The 18,121-nt window shown below is 36.1% G+C and overlaps 1 protein-coding gene across 5 annotated transcripts in view; it reads right to left on the reverse strand.

The window, feature by feature from the left end:
- The window catches only part of CAPN7 (calpain 7), a 37,396-nt gene that overhangs the window by 5,804 nt on the left and 13,471 nt on the right, over nucleotides 1–18,121 (reverse strand). For 3 of the 5 annotated variants that reach the window (XM_065875753.1, XM_065875752.1, XM_065875751.1), the window contains 9 exons: nucleotides 15,811–15,937; nucleotides 14,928–15,013; nucleotides 13,575–13,668; nucleotides 11,581–11,727; nucleotides 10,281–10,387; nucleotides 9,034–9,154; nucleotides 4,490–4,634; nucleotides 4,261–4,360; nucleotides 3,170–3,245 (listed from right to left, as the gene is read on the reverse strand). In XM_065875753.1, the coding sequence (XP_065731825.1) occupies nucleotides 3,170–3,245; nucleotides 4,261–4,360; nucleotides 4,490–4,634; nucleotides 9,034–9,154; nucleotides 10,281–10,387; nucleotides 11,581–11,727; nucleotides 13,575–13,668; nucleotides 14,928–15,013; nucleotides 15,811–15,937 (1,003 nt within the window). Of the gene's footprint in view, nucleotides 1–3,169; nucleotides 3,246–3,840; nucleotides 3,977–4,260; nucleotides 4,361–4,489; nucleotides 4,635–9,033; nucleotides 9,155–10,280; nucleotides 10,388–11,580; nucleotides 11,728–13,574; nucleotides 13,669–14,927; nucleotides 15,014–15,810; nucleotides 15,938–18,121 lie in introns of all 5 variants that reach the window. The other 2 variants (XM_065875749.1, XM_065875750.1) reach the window with 1 other exon arrangement.

The raw sequence follows: 18,121 nt of genomic DNA on the forward strand, positions 1-18,121 counted from the left end.
ATATATAAACATATATATAAAAGTAAACATGTTTATATATATAAACATATATATATAAACATATATCTATTTCCCACCACTCAGAATTAAATTAACATATTTTTTGTCATACTAGCAAAGTTCCTTTTAACCACCACCCTTAATATTCCATTCCACTCTGATGGATTTGATGGGCATCTTTTCAGACTTTCTCTCTCTCTCTCTCTCTCTCTCACACACACACACACACACACACACACACACACACACATCTAAAAAAACAGTATATGTCTTATCATTCATTTTTCACTGAAGTTTTTGAGATCCACGTTGATCTACATAGATACAGTTTATTCCTTTTAAATCAATGTGTACAGTATTGTATGCCATCATATGAATAGGACATATTTTATCTATACTCCCCCATCTAGTTATTCAGACAATGTGGAGATTTGGATTATTTCCAATATTTTGCTCTCACACACAATGCTGCCTGTCATATCCTTTCACAGTCTCATGAATTAAGGCTGATACAATAAAATCATTTCATGCATGTCAATTAAGTCATTTAAGATCAATGCTATATCACTGAGGTTATTTAGGCACAATGAATATTTATAAAGTAATTCGTAGAAAAAATTTTAGTATCTCAAACAGGTAATAAGTCTCTCAAGCTTAGAGGTGGTGCGATCTAGTGTGAAAGGGAAAAGAATGGGCACGTCTGTGGTCCTGAAAGGTGTGACCTAAGTCTCAGTTTACTCTCCTGTCAGATGGAGAACAGTCTGATTTGCCTCAGAGTATTGTGATGAAAACAAAACTAGAAACCAGAAAGTATCCTGAAATGGCAAAGTTATACTATGTGTAAGAGAGGAAGCATTGTTTTTTAAAAAATCCAAGTACAAAGAGTAACAAGGTGTTTGAAATTCAAAAGCCATGTAACATGTTAATGCTCGGAATATACTCACAAAATTTGTGCTTTTTTGGTTATATAATGACCAACATGAAAAATGGAAAATTTATCTAGTTTAACTTGACATTTATCATTGGACCTACCGTGTGCCATGCACATGCCAGAAAACCTTGGGATACCCTCAATGCAGCATAATGGGGAAGAAGGCCATGTCTTCCTATGATCAAGCAAAACGAAACTGGACAAAACCACTTTTGATCCCATCTCTCCCATCAGTGCCCATTTCTCTGCACAGCCTTCTTGAAAGAACGGTCAGTGATTGCTTCCTTACCTCAGGCCCTCCTCAATCCACTCCACCTGAGCTTCCAGCCCACCTCTTGCCAACTCTGTTCTTGTCAAGGTCAAAGATGCTGCCAGGGCAGTAGGTCCAACAGTCTCTTCTCTAGCCTAATCTCACTGGACCTCAGAAATAGCAATGGGTGGAGATGTCCACTCTTTCCTGCATGGAGTATTTTCTTCCCTTGGGTTATGTGAAACCTTACTCTGTCTCGTCAGGTACTCTGTTCAAATTCTTCTGTGGTAACTCGCCCTCTGCTCAACCGTAAGATGCCAGAGTCCAAGGACCAGGTGCTGGGTGTTTGTCTCTGAACCTACAACTCTCTCCGTAGGTGATTTATATACAGTCCTACCTTCAAATGCTTTCCTTATCCCGACTCCTCCGTCTGTACCTGCGGCCCTACCCTTGTGCCAGAATTCTGCTCAAAACCCCAACTGCCTACTTGGCACCTTCACTTGGAGAGCTAACAGGGATCTCAAATTTAACAAAACCAAAAATTAACTTTTGATTTTACTCCACAACAATTCTGCTCCCTCCCCTGCTCCCACCAACATTTACATCTCAGTCAATGTTACACCTTTCTATGGCTCAAGCCCAAAACACAGGAATCATCCTTGACTCCTCTTTGACCACACATTAACCCAAGTCCTGACAACCCTAACCAAGCCCAAATCTGTCCACTCTCCATCTCCACTTTAGCCCTCTCAGTTCAAATCACTGTCACTTCTCACATAAATAAAATCACCTAATTGGGTTCTCTGCTTCCATTTTTTGTCCCCTCCAATATATGCTACAAATAATTTTCTTAAAAAAAAATCAGATAATGCCATTTTCCTGATTAAGACCCTCCAAAGATTTCCCATCGCACTTAGAGCAAAATCCAAACCCTTTCCTGGGCTGATAGACCTCCTGTGATCTAAGCCTGCATACCTCTGACCATTTCTGTGATACCACACTGCCCAGGCCTCCTGGCCTTTCTTCTGTTACCAGAAAACACCTATCTTTCCCTCATTTTAGGGTCCTTGCACTTGCTGTTCCCTCTGCTTATAATGCTTTTACCTCTACTTCTAATGCTTTTTCCTCTACTCCTTTGCATGACTCCTGTTCATGATTTGGAGTTCCTCTTATCCCTTCTTAAAGAGGCTTTCCATGGCCACCCAACCAAAGTAACCAATGTGACCCTATGCATTTCTTTACAAATATGTGTCACTATCAGGTCTTTTTTTTTCTTATTGTTTGTCTCCCAAACTAGAAAATAAACTAACAGCTCCTATCAAGAAGTGATAAAAATTTTTTTAATGTGAAAGCAAAATGGTCTCAACCCAGTATGTTAATGCCTTAGGGAAAGATTTGCTTTGCCTGGTAGGAAGGTTATCACAGAGAAAATAACATAAACTGGATCTTAACCACATTCATTACACAGAATAGCGTAAAAGAAATATGTGGGCAGAGGGCAGGTAGAAGAGACTCTTGGCAGGAGAAACTGTGTGAAAACAGGGGCAACAAGGGCATGGTGTGTTCAGGAGAAGCCAGACCCACTGTGAAATGCTGGGGCATGAGATAAAGGGCGACAGCGAGGTGAAGTCGGAATATAAAAAGCCTTAGACATCAAGCTGAAGAGCTTGGATTTTATCCAAGAGTCCATGGAAAACCACAGAATTTTTGATCAGGGAAAAAAGATAGGATTTAAATTTCAGAAATAAAGCTCTGACAGCAATGTGCAAGAGTGTAGAAATCCCAAGTTCCTGAGGTCTCTAGATTAAAAATTAATCAAAACAAAACACACAAGTAGCATAAATACCTACCCATCTGTTTGAGTAGTTTTTATTAGTCTATCAGCATAATTATTAATTTCTGCATATCTACATAAAATTTTTCATTTTCAAATTAATCACACAAAGAGAATTTTAATGTTTGTTTGAATGTCTGTTTACTGAACATACCTGGGTAATAAACTTTTTTCCCATCAGTCTTGTATACAACCATTGTGATAAATTCTCGATTATTTGCGAAATCATCCTAAAAGCACAAAGAATCCGATATGGTTAGGAAAATGGGCTCAAAATGCTCCTGTGTGTGTGTGTTCATGTATGGAGGTGGGGAGGGGAGGGGAAGGAGATTATTTCTAAGTTTAAGAGCATTTCTATTTAGTGTTATTAAAAAATGTCATTTTTCTCAATTAAATTGTCATTTCAATAGATGACCATATTGTACGAAGCAAGATACTAAAAAAAACCACTCTAAAGCCATTAAAATCATGGTTACCCTTTATAAAATCAGGCCCAATGAATCAACATTTCCAAACCCTCTTTAGCATATTTTTATGTTAATATTGTTAAGATCTAAGCATATAGAATCAACACTAAAACCCTCTCTGGAAAGCATAAACTCCCTCATATTTTTCTTCATAGATGATTTTTGAACGAGATTTTAAGTGTATAATTATAAATAACCAATTTCCTTTGAGGAAAATATTCATTTATCTAAGTAAACACTATTTTCAAGACACCTATATAAATGAAACAGGCTGGTGATCAAGTTACAAATCTTGCTCACAATGGTCTAATTATATTTAAAAGGATTTCTGTATGGGATATAAGAAGGGTATCAGTACCTTGTCTGTTATGTGTCTACTAAGCAAAACCCAAACCGCAGCGCCCCCTTGTGGACACTGCACCTCCAACTTGTACTGGGGATTGTTGGCCAGGCTATAGGCATCTTTCACAGGTCCTTGCTTAGCATCCCAAGTGCTAAAGGACAAAATCAACAAAGAAAGTAGTAATTAAATTTCTCACAGAGCTAAACTGAAATACTATTTTTGTTTTGTGTTTCAAATACAATTAGGTTATCGGGTTTTCTTGTTTTTTAAATTTTTGGCATAACCAAGAAGCATACAAGGATAATAACTATTACACGATAGTCATCTGTGGGTATGACAAAAAGAGAGAATACTAGTCTTCCCAAATAATTTCATTTTAAATGAAAAAAGGGAGACTACTATAAAGCATATTCTGAAATGTGCAAAAAAAGTTACCTGTGAATACATGTTGATTCTTTAAAAAGACCTGGATTCCAACTCAAATAAATCACATCATAATACTGGCAGAGATCATCCCATGAGATCCAAAATATTCCTGAAAATCAGATGTCTTTGTTAGTCTAAAAAAAAAATCTTAATGACTTGTCAGTTAAGGACATTTCACACTGTTAAAGCATGTTATTTATTTAAAGATCAAATATTATTAAATTAAAAAGATATGTACCATTGTCTATTTTCTGAGCTGTTCGAGGATCAAAGTTTAAACACTTTTGCAACTCTGGGGTCCAGTTTTTTACATCGTTTTCACTATATCTTCCTTTCCAACGTAAATGACTCCAAGGATTTTTCAGTTGGATAAATCGCAGCCCCTATTTAAAAAACCAGGAGGTAATGAAGTTGCAAAACAGTTTTACCATATTTTTATTAGTTATATCATTCTCCAAGTGAGGATGCAATTTGAATACTTATCCATTCTTTTCCCTACAAACAAATTTGAAATTACTATTCTTTAATCGATACTTCCCCGAATCCCATATCTGATCAAAAACTATAAATGGCTACCTATCCCTAGAGCTATGCTGTCCATATGTAGCCGCTAATCACACGTGATTAGTTATATTATAATTAAATCGGGACTTCCCCAGCAGTCCAGTGGTTAAGACTCCGAGTTCTCAATGCAGGGGGCACAAATCTGATCCCTGGCTGGGGAACTAAGATCCCTCATGCCTCATGGCGCAGCCAAAAAAAGAAAAAAAAAATTGGTATCATTTAATTCAGTTTACAAATCAGTTCCTTAGTCACAGTAGCCACATTTCAAGAGTTCAAGGACCAAGTGTACCAGTAGCTAATGCATCGCACAGCACAGACACAGAACACTGTCATCATCACAGGAAGTTCTACTGGGCTGCCCTGCCTTAGAGAATCGAGTCCTTCCTCTCACAATCCCACAAATGATTTCACCTCTAAATGCCTTTGCTCACACTGCTCCTGTTTCTGGAAGGCACTCTCTGATCCCTTTTAACTACTCTTCTTTTCAGATCCTCTTTAGCTTCGTTCCACTGTCTCTCAGTGAAGACTGGAGCAATGAAAAAAACACGAACTTTGGAGTCATAATGAAATGGGACCAAATTCCAGCTCTACTATTTATCAGCTTTATGGGCCTTGGTTGGTCATTACTCTCTCTGAGCTGTCGTGAAGATTAAATGGAGTAACATATGCAAAGTTTCTAGCACTTAGCAACTTCCTTCTCATTTTAATTACTACCTCTCCTTTAAAGTTCATAGTGCTAACAATCTGTATTACGTTAGTTTACAACAAATAATATCCTATCTTATATCGTTTCCTACTTGTGCAAATGCAGGAGTCTTGTCTCCCCAGTGCAACTATAAACTCCTTGAAATGGTAACACTATTATCCTTTTCAGACGTCTCCACTGAGTTTATGGAACACAGTATGCGCTCGGTAAATACTGGGCATGTCTACAGAGTTGATTACATTAATTCAGAAAAACAAAAGAACCTGTAAATCCAAAAGATTTGTCTTATTTCAAGGAGTCAACTTAGAAAATTGTGCTTTTTCTAATGATGTCACAAATCAAACTATTTGGAAGACATTTGAAAAAAAACACATTCCTTTGCTATTTCAAATGTGGCAAAACATGGCCTGGGGAAGATGTGATTTCTGGACGTAAGCCAGACTAATTACTCTCAGGCCAAATTCCCTAGAACCTCATTAATACAATTTCTGTTCTCAATCTCTTCTACACCACTTGTGCCTTACCCTGCCCCTGCCACGCATCAGCCAACAAACCTTGAACTGTAACTCCTTTCTTTTCATAAAACCTATTTCTACATGAGCAGGAAATCTCCTTATTTCAGGACTCTATCACTTCTTAACGGAAGGAGTATACATATAAAGGAGAGGAAATTGCCGCTAAGCTTTTCAGAAGCAGGTCCCAGGTATCACTGACATTCAAGGGCACTTTTGGTGGGAATGTAAATTGGGTCCAGCCATTATGAAAACAATATGGAGATTCCTCAAAAAATTAAAAACAAAACTGTCATATGATCAAGTAATTCCACTTCTGGGTACCTGTCCACAGAAAACAAAAACACTAATCCAAAAAAGACATACCCACACCAATGTTCACTGCATCATCATATAAAAGAGCCAAGACATGGAAACAACCTATGTGTCCATTGATGGATGAATGGATAAAGAAATTTGGTATACATATATACAATGAAATGTTAGCCATAAAAAAGAATGAATTCTTGCCATTTGCAACTACATGGATGGACCTAAAGGGTATTATGCTAAGTGCAATGTTAGAGAAAGATAAATACCATATGATTTCACTTATGTGTGGAATCTAAAAAACAAAACAAATGAACAAACATAACAAAACAGAAACAGACTCATAGATACAGAGAAAAAACAGGCAGTTGCCAGAAGGGAATGGGCTGGGGGGGAATGAGTAAAATAAGCGAGGGAGATTAAGAGGCAGAAACTTCCAGCTACAAAATAAATGAGTCATGGGGATGAAATGTTCAGCACTGGGAATACAGTCAATAATATTGTAATAACTTTGTATGGTGACAGATGGTGACTTATTGGGGTGACTATTTTATAACATGTAGAAATATCGCATCACTATGCTGTGCACCTGGATCTAATGCAGTATTGTACATCTATCATACCTCAATTTAAAATAAAAAATAAAATGTATAAAAAAATAAAAAACAGGCAGCCTTAATCATCACAGAATAACTGACACATGGGATTGATACTGTGTAAACAATGTTAACTGATTTTTTTGTTTCTGTCTTTGTTTTTTTTTTTCTTTAGCGGTACGCGAGCCTCTCACTGTTGTGGCCTCTCCCATTGCGGAGCACAGGCTCCGGACGCGCAGGCTCAGTGGCCATGGCTCACAGGCCCAGCCGCTCCACGGCGTGTGGGATCTTCCCGAACCGGGGCACGAACCCGTGTCCCCTGCACTGGCAGGCGGAATCTCAACTACTGCGCCACCAGGGAAGCCCTTAAGTGATTTTCAACAAGGCTATTATTTGAAATGTTTACTTTACTGAAATTTAACAACTTTTTAATGTTTTGTTTTCAAGTCAAACCACCGGTACCTATTTTTCTCTTAAATATGTTGTTTTTCTAGTTTCCCTTGAACAATTATAATAGTCTTATTACTTGAAGTAAATGATACATCTTTAGAGAAATATTCCTCATATTCAAGCTTACTTTCATATTGACTGTTTCATTATCTAAATTTAAATCTCTTGCCAGACACATTCATTAACACCTATCCCAAAGGATGTTCTAACAATAAAATTGTTACTAAATAATAGCAACTTTTTTCCCAATGTGTTTTTTTTTGCAGTACGCAGGCCTCTCACTGTTGTGGCCTCTCCCGTTGCGGAGCACAGGCTCCGGACGCGCAGGCTCAGCGGCCATGGCTCACAGGCCCAGCCGCTCCGCGGCATGTGGGATCTTCCTGGACTGGGGCACGAACCTGTGTCCCCTGCATTGGCAGGTGGACTCTCAACCACTGCACCACCAGGGAAGCCCCCCAGTGTTTTTTTGTTTTTTTTTTTAACATCTTTATTGGGGTATAATTGCTTTACAATGGTGTGTTAGTTTCTGCTTTATAACAAAGTGAATCAGTTATACATATACATGTATATGTATAAGAGATATGTTCCCATATCTCTTCCCTCTTGCGTCTCCCCCCACAATGTTTTAATTGGTGTTTGTGGCAAACTACATTCCTGAAACAAACACAAACCTCTCAGCTTATTCAATTTCACATAAATTTTTATATTTTTTGCTTTATGTAGTCAATATTTATTCCACTTTAAAAGGAAGAGACAATTCTACACAGAATGTTTGGAGGCATCACAATGGGGGCTGATTTAGAAAGCTTTGAGACTATAAATTTTTAAATGTTGCAGCAGGTCCCAATTGCCTTTGTAATTCATACAGTTCCATGTGCCACATAAGAAAATCAGACTAATTAATACCCAGTAGTACTCTGTTCTTGCTGATTAATCACTACTTCTTTCTATAAGTTTAAACAGAAGAAACTGGAATACACTGCTAGTTAAACTTTCCAGTAACTAGACAGCTTAGTTTCTGTACCATCAGGGAAAAAGAGTCCTTCCTTAATAATTTTTGTATCTTCTAATCCATAGAACAGATCTATTTTTCAGTGAAAAATAACTAATCAATAACATGAGAAGTAATGAAGTCAACCGTGCCAACACCCACACACAGAAAAAGGGTCTGAAAAAAGCCTCATAGCATGCAAGGGCTGTTAGGAAAACACTTGCAAACCCACTGGCATGTTTCCTATTCATAGGTATCCTCTTATTTTTCGTCCATGCACAGCTATTCACTGAATGTCTACTACGCTCTATAGCCTGACACTGCGATTGACCCCCACTGCCAACAGACAGCCCAGAACCTTGAGGGACATGTTTTCACTTTGACCCTGCTACTTTTATGAGCAAAAAAAGAGGCATACAATGTTCCTGTTCTGTCATCAATATCCGTGCTGCTACTGTCATTACACTTCCCATCTTTTTATTCATAATTTCCAATGGTAGAGGTCAAGTTGTTTAATGTAATAGGTGGAATGATTTTAAAACTTGGCCTAAACCTTCTTCTGTCAGCATTTAAGAAGCTCATGTATCACCTGGAATCCTTGCAATGTCTTACTAGCAAACAAGAAAAATAAGGGAAATAAATGTAAGGCAAAACCTTGAACTCTCTGATGTCCAACACGGCGTATGCGTGTGTGGGAACCAGGCCCCACCTCTCGCCTTCAGCTTCAGTCATCACTCCAGTGGATGCGGTGATGAGGACGTCCCCTTTGTGAAACCTGGAATGGACCCAACAGACCAATAATCAAAGGAAAACACATCTGTACTCTCAGATCACACCATCTTTCCTTTAGCCTCATGGTTTACATGAAAATCTCCACAAAGTGGAAATTTTTTCTAAAATGGGCTATTCCCAGCAGCCCCCAGAGAACTTGTAACAAGTACATTTCTATTTTACAGCAAATCAAAAAAACTATCACATTTCTTTCTTTTCCCTTCCAGTTTTAGACAACTTAATTCTCAGGTAGAAACCTATCAGTGAAGGCAAATAAATGCTAAATTTTCAAATGATTTACAAATAAAGGTGAAGATGTGAAATACCAAATGTATTTTTCCCAAAGCCACATCCTTTTATTTATCCAATCAGTGAGCTTTCTGGTTTCAATAGTGAATGTGTATTATTGTACAGACAGTTTTCCAGCTCTTCATGTGGATTATCCATTTAAGGCTTAAGCTATCTTCCTCTTTATGTTCTCACCCTTCTCTCTTCCCACCTTCCCTCAAATTGGTAAGTACTCAGGAAGTACAAAATTACATATTCTAGACTCAAATGTTTGGATTATCTACCATCTGGATTAACTGTAAGCATCAGTGAGGATGACTGAGGGCTGGCTGGACCGAGTGCATAAAGTGAAGTCTATTTTAAAAACACAACGTCCCTAATAACTGAAAATGACAGCCTCTGCAATATCCACTCTAAATAAGACATGAAGGTTTTATTTTTTTAATTTTTAAATAAATTTATTATTTTTTAAAATTTATTTTTGGCTGAGTTGGGTCTTTGTTGCTGCGTGCAGGGTTTTTCTAGTTGTGGTGAGCGGGGGCTACCCTTTGTTGTGGTGTGTGGGCTTCTCATTGCGGTGGCTTTTCTTTTGCGGAGCACGGGCTCTAGGCGTGCGGGCTTCAGTAGTTGTGGCTCCTGGGCTCTAGAGCACAGGCTCAGTAGTCGTGACGCACGGGCTTAGTTGCTCTGCGGCATGTGGGATATTCCCGGACCAGGGATCGAACCCGTGTCCCCTGCATTGGCAGGCAGATTCTTAACCACTGTGCCTCCAGGCAAGTCCCAACATGAAGTTTCTAAATAGTCTCTTTTAGTACAAAAGACAGAGACAGAGAAATGTTTACCTTTGATAAAGCATTCGGAAAGAATTATCCTTACTGAAAGTCTGGCTGTCTGAATGCATGGCGATCCTTTCTGGTATCCATCCAGTCAGTGCATGAAGATCAATATTCTGCAACATAAACACAGGACTGTCAACGTGGTTTTCAAGCTCATAAATAAATCCCCAGGGTAGCTATTAAATCTCATTGATCTGATATGATGATTCTGACAGAAATAAATCAGAAGGTAGTAAGTTGTTCTCTACCAGTAATAAATCTCTTATTTAACTCAAATTCCTACCTGGATTTAAGCACAAGCCTCTCTTCTTACAATCTCTGCTGCTTTTCCTGAATTCAAAGAATTGTTTTACTGATAAATATGATGAAAACTCAAAACGTTTAACAGAAAAAACTGCTTTGATGATCATGACAGTCACTCACCGTTTACTGAGTTTTTACAATATGACAGTCACCTTTCCTAACATTTTACATATATGCTCATTCCTCCTCTCTTTAAGCTGACTGGGTAAGTCAACAGGCAATGGATTAGAAAGCTAAACCAAAAATATTTGAAGGACAGAGCAACTGAACATGGAGGCCAGAAAGAAATTTTAACATCCTATTACCTTTAACTATGAACTATACATTCTTTGACTACCATTATAAGAACCAGAAGGATGAAGGAGGCTGGGTACTAGGCAAGGATACTAACTAGGTATGAATAATGGGTGATTTGCATATATTACTTCATTTAATCTTTACAGTTCTTGAGAGGTGAGTATTATCCTCACATCACAGACAAGCAAAGAGGCTAAGAAAGGGTAAATAGCTTTCTAAGGCAACAGGCTGATTAGTGTTATAATTCAAAGTCATGCTAGTCTGAATAATTTCTGGCATAAGGCCAGTGGTTTACAACTAAAGGACACTGGCACATACCTTGATTTTACAGGTTAAGTTGTGTTAAGGTTGGGAAAAACTAACTCCAAACTCCTTGAACCTGAATTTACAGATCAAAAAAAATATACAAGGATGACAATATGACATATCCCTTGCAGTGGCTTCTCTGGAAAGGTACACTGTATTTAACTGGTCATATATCCCACCAGACACATACACTTTAGGCTTTCCTGAACACCCAATCTATACAATGTGCAAATAACCTTACAAAAGAAAATATGTACTCCCATGATAAGGTGACCGGTCAACATTTTTCAGGGGTTGATAATGTTTTCACTTAAACCAAATATATCATCTATAATCTTTTGAACTTAAAATAGTCATATCAGATAGCAAAAGTCTGTGCCTGGATCATCTTATTACTTACTGAATTGGATCCTGGGAAATCATATCCTCCCATGACTTTCATGTATGCTTTTTCTATGAGAGAAACCCATAATTCACTTTTGTTGTTAGAGTAAGAACACAGCAATTCTCCCTTATGATCCACAGGTAACTGGTCATCAATTATCACCTGGAGAAAGAGAACATTAATTTCCTTAGGTGGTACAAAATATCTTAAAATCCTTTCTATCAAAAAACCTCCACACCTTTCATACTGATAAAATAAAAGGCATGCTATGCCTATTGTTAAGGTAATGATAGTTTCAAATTTCTAGAATCTGATCAATTATAAAATGTTTTGTGATGTCTTTCTTCAGGTTGACATCTCCCTGTCAGGTATTAACTTTGAGCCAATTGGTTGGTTAAATGTTATGGATCGACCAGCAAAATTGTTAGAAATTCTAGAAATGTATACTATATCTAAAATAATTACAGAAGGGCTTCTCACTATTAAGCTAAATAACAATATTAACCTAAACCTGCAGAAAGATTCATGCTGTGTTTAGGTGTAAAATATTATGGCTAAAAAATACATTTAAATAGTAGAGAAATATAGAAGTAATCACCACAAAGATACGGCTTCTAATTCACATTATAGAGTGATTTGGGAAACAATAGGATAAGAAGAATTTTGATCTAATATTAACAGAAGAACTATGCAACTGTATTTTGAAAGATTCTTTAAACAAGAGGTTATCTAAAAATTATAGTTCAGAAAAACCACATCCTCAATAATTTTGTTTAGTTTTTAAGAAATCAGCTAGAACAGTGGTTCTGAAAGGGTATTCTCAGACAACAGTGTCATCATCATCGCCTAGGAACCCGTCAGATATTCAAATTCTGGCCTCCTCCGCAGACCTACTGAATCAGACACTTTAGGGATGGGGCCCAGCAATCTTTTTTAACAAGCTCTCCAGGTGATCCTGTGCACAATACAGTTTGATTATCATTCAACTACAGAGCAACTTCTCAGTTTCTCACACGGGAATCACTAGGGGATCTTGTTTAAATGCATATTCTGATTCAGCAGGTCCAGGATGAGGCCTAAATTCTGCAATTCTAACGAATTCCCAGGTGATGCTAATGTTGATCCCTGGACTTCCGTGAGTCGACAGGAGCTAGAGAATCCTAACAACGCAAGGCCCTTACAACATGGTTCGGAATCCTTAAAGAAATTAAAGATGTGAAATTTATTATTTTATTTATTTTTAAAATTTATTTTTGGCTCCATTGTTGCACGTGGGCTTTCTCTAGTTGCAGCGAGCGGGGGCTACTCTTGTTGCAGTGCACGGGCTTCTCATCGCTGTGGCTCCTCTTGCTGTGGAGCACGGGCTCTAGGCGCGCGGGCTTCAGTGGTTGTGGCACACGGGCTCAGTAGGTGTGGCTCACAGGCTCTAAAGCACAGGCTCAGTAGTTGTGGCACAGGGGCCCAGCTGCTCCACAGCATGTGGGATCTTCCCGGACCAGGGATTGAACCTGTGTCCCCTGCACTGGCAGGCAAATTCTTAACCACTGCGCCATCAGGGAAGTCCCAAGATGTGCAATTAAAAACTATGTATATATTTCACAAAGGAAAACAATATTAAAGGTATCTTACATCTCAATTTATGACTATACACTTAAATTGTTCTGACCTAACAGACTTAGTATGTCTGATATCCTTTTAATCAAAAAGATAGTTAACAACCATCAGGTTAAAATTCATTTTAAGCATTAGCAATCATTAGCTCAATGTCACTTCTGGGAACTTTCTATAAATTTTCCCAAACCCATTTTTTAAAAGACTTTATGCTTGTCATGATTTTTATTTTTAATTATTACTGATGATCTTATTGTAGAAATATGTATAATATCACAGAGTCAAAATCAACTAAACTGACTTTTAAAATGTTTATACAAATAACATTTCTTAATGATTCTACTCAAGAGCCAAAGGTGGGGAAGAGAGAAGGGGCTGATATGGGGAGAAATATTCACCTTTCTAGGGACACCATTGAGGTGAAGTTTTACCATATACTTTCCACATGGGTTGTACTCTGGCTCACCATCCTTATTCTGAGGGTAAATTATGCTTTAATAAGGAAAAGAAATAGTGAAATACCAACATTAATATTCAATATAAACTACTAGGCAGAATATTACATTTTACTTAAACATATGCTATTGTCTTAGAGATTTTATAAAAATAAACATAAGAATATTTGTCTATAATAGGCCTGTAATAGAAAAAGAATTTTACCTTAGTCAAAGTGCTTATTCAATATAAATAAATGAAGAAAATATCTTATGCAATCATACAATAGAGCATACATTTTATAATATTCTGAAAAATGCTCAGTTTTTAATTATAGACTATAATACATTTTCTATTAAGTGGATATATTTTAAGCCAGTTAAAGTAATCTACTTTTGCCCCCAAGACATAAAGAGAAGACCATTTCAATTAACCACAACTAAGGAAATTATAACTCTGACAGAGATAAAGTTAGCAGAACTCTGATTAAGTACACAAAATTATCTAGTAAGAAACCTGTAGAAACTATCAGTATCAATTTTCTATCACAAACTGCACATTATTTACTGACATGGTCTGTTTATCCAATGGCAAACGGCTTGAAACTAAGGGCTGTATCTAATTCATCTTTGTACTTTCAGGACTTAACAAACACCACTCGGGAAGAGTTGTACAAAAAAATTATAATGCTTAATTTTTACAATGAATAATATTAAGGTAATAAAACTTTTAAAAATTGAAAGAAAAAGTATTTCCCAGTACCATTTCAGTACATTCTAAAGCAGTTCTAGCCAACAAAAATGTTATTTTATATTTCACACATTATATTTTAAAGTCTTATTTAACCCAATATATCAAAAACGTTATGATTTCAATAAATAATAAATATAAAAATTTGAGATATTTTCCAAGAGACATTTTTTGGCGCTAAGTTTTCAAAATCTGATCCATTTTACACTTATAGCCTATCTGAATTCAGACTAGCCCATTTCAAGTACGTAATATCCACATATGGCTTACGGCTACTATACAGTACAGTGCAGTTATAAATATGACATGATTTCAATGTGACCAATTTCATTTATTTCAAAACATATTTATTTCATTTATATTATTCTAACTATACGTGCATATGTTCTTAGACTGTCTTAGCAAATCTTTCCACACTCACAACCCATCTGCTTGACACACAAGGGCCATAATATTCTAAGTGATATGCCCTCCTCACTTTCTGTGCAGATAAAGCCCAAGCTTTTAATTTCTAGTTACGAGACAATCCTATGAAAAGGGCTACAGGGACAAATATAAAATTTTACCTGGTAATCAACTTCTTATTAAATCGTCTTTCATAAGCTGCACTGATAGCCAGTGATGCCACAAACGAACAATCTGATACTATTGTCTGTTAATAAGAATTTATTAATACATTCATTTATTCATGCAATTTCAACATTACCACAATATATAAGCATTGCATCTAGAGCCTAACTTTTTACAGTAAATATCATGACTGTTGCTTGAACAGGAAAATAATAAATAGAAATGCCATAGCGCCAACTAACACGTGTTTTGTTCCAACAAATCCTAGGAAAGACAAAGTATTTCAATTAAGTTAATTTAGAATAATTAAATATGGATGAAGCATTCCTACATGGATAAAAAGCATACTCAACTGAATCACACTTTTTAATGACAAAAAATTACGGGCATTTTTAAAAAGTTGGTTTACTATAATATGACCAATTAAAATGAATATGCACATCAAAAGATTTGAATCATAGTATTTCAGGACCATTATTTTTATACTCATGTGGAAAACATCTGTGACTTCAATGCTCAAATATCATTAATAAACTTTACAATAAAGTCACAGAGTTGTTCTACCACTGAAGTGTTTTAAATTAGCCCAATACCTTTCTATCTCTCCTATCTATTCTCTTATCAAAGGTGAAATTCAGATTCTCAACTTTCTCATCCACAAGCACATATCAATAAATAGGATGTACATAAAAATCTGTAATTGTTCAACAGTTATCATATCTCAGTATGTCTAAGTCAAAGTATGCAGGGTGAATAATTTTTCCAATTATACTAATGCATCTAAATATATAATAAAAATCTAAGAAAAAAAGGCAAACGATATTCAATTACTTTAAAATGTTGGCTTTTCATATAAAATTATACAAAATAAAAGTTTACCTGCTTTATGCTGAAACTAGACACAGTGTAAATCATTGTAGGATTGTTGGTGAGATCTTCTGGTCGTACCCATTTAGAAAATGTAGCTTTTTGTTTAGGTGATAACGGTAGCTTGCCACATCTATCACTGAGGTGATAACAAAAATTAATAATAATAATGATAAAATTAATCTTAAAAGATGACTCAAAAGCAAAATTAAATTTCCTAGAGAATTTTTTTTGGTATAGTGATCACAGCTAAACTATATAATCCGAAAAAACCCTCTGGTCAAATCTGGCTCTTTACACTTAACCTTGAATCCAATCTGATTATCCTCTTCAATTAAAAAAAATGTACATAGATAACTGAAAACAGAAGAGCAACCTAAACTCTTTTATATTTATTTTAAGAATATACTTTAAGAGTTTAATTTAGCATGGTTATATTCAAGAAATTCAGTTTCAGTAAAATGGAGCCATTAACAACAATACAATCTGATTCATTCAAAAGGACCTAGGAAGCTACAGATCTTTATGCTGGCTCTTGACAAACTCTTCTCTGCAAGGCTAATAATGAGAGCATCTAATTACTGAGTAATAAACATGTGCCAGGCATCACACAAAAGTATTTTACATACATCATTCATTTAATCTTCAAACCAATTCTATTAAAGCAAATTTTCTGGAAAAAGCTTTAAGTGATTAAATAACTTGCAATGTCGAAGAGCTAAGAAGTAGAAGAAAGGGTATGTGAATCCAGGTCTCTGGTGCCAAATCCACCATCTTACCCATTACCCTCTACTCACACTGTGTAAGGAATATACTGTGTAATATTTCTGCAAAATTGACGTACAGCACAAAATTTAAAAAATCTACCTTTCTTCAAACTGCTTCTAGAGCAAGGGCAACAAATCTTTGGGTTTCAAAAGATTTCTAGGATAATATAAGTTGTATGACATGCAAACTGAAAAAATATAACATTTTTTTAAAAAAAGGACTGTTGATAGACATTAGGAGAAAGAGAGTTTTGTGGTCAGATGGGATCTGAAAACTCCTCGTTAAAGTATTGGTTTTTCTCATTGGAAGGACATCTCTAAACCTTTAATAAGCCAATGTTTACTGGAACTCTCTTAGAGCAGAATATGGTATATAACACTTCTCAAACTTTTTTGATGATCAACTCATACATCTCATAGAGCCACTGGTGTCCTAGGCAACACTTTGGTACCTATGTACTATCAGGACCTGACTAAACAGACAATGAGCTGGGTGAATTGAGAAGAATTTAAAGACAGCTATCATAAAACTTGTAGGAGAAAAAATAAGGCTGAGTCAAATCTAACCTGCCATATAAACCAGAATTCAGTAAATCCAAGACTCCTTAATATCTGTTTCTCTCAAGTCACCACTAAATCAACAAATTCAATGCTTATTTCTTAGAACTTTAAAAATATTTTATAAATATAATGTTTATTATAATACATGACCAGAAAAGAAAAAAATTTAGTCACCCAATCTTTCTAACCAAAGATAAATACCCTGGGGAGCTTTTAGCCATCAGTCTACTATCTCTGAATTTTAAAATGTTTACTGTTACTTTTTCTTCTGATTATTCTTACTGTAAAATAATCCAGAAAACAAGAAAGAAAAAATCTTGCCAGTTAGAGCATTTCATTTTACTTGATTTTTCTTAAAATTTAATTAACTCAGTAAGTATTCACTGAGCACCTGCCACATGCCAGACACTGTGCAGGCACACGTTCTCTGTCCTCATGCAGCTTATGGTCCCGTGTGGGGGACAAGCACAGAGCAAGGGGTCACACACACAATGTAAAATCCCAACTCTGACAAGTGCCATGCCTAAACTAAGGGAGTTGGTACAGTTATATTTTTCTGTTTCCATTACATGATAAGCATTTTCCCACGTTACTTAATTTCTTGAAAACTTGATTGTTCATGATTGTACAAAATTCTTCTTAGGGACATTCTGTTGTATGAGCACTAAAAATATGATTTATCTCAATCTGTTACACAAAGACTGGAACTACTTATAAACAGAAGTTTATATCTCTGCTTCGATATAACCATTTAAGAGCATTCTAGAATAACTGATTCACATTTTCATAATTATAAAAATATTGATGAATATCTTTTATATAAATCTTTGACTAGATCTGTAAACATTTTTTAGAATTGGTTTCTTGAATTGAAATCACTGGGCACAGGGGTATAAACATTTTTAAAGTATTTGAAATGTATAGCCAAATTATATAATATAGCTTAATATTTAACAAAATAATTATGTTCTAATAGTTAATCCTTATTATATAGT

The sequence above is a fragment of the Phocoena phocoena genome, chromosome 4, assembly GCF_963924675.1.
Source record: "Phocoena phocoena chromosome 4, mPhoPho1.1, whole genome shotgun sequence".
Lineage (NCBI taxonomy): Eukaryota > Metazoa > Chordata > Mammalia > Artiodactyla > Phocoenidae > Phocoena > Phocoena phocoena.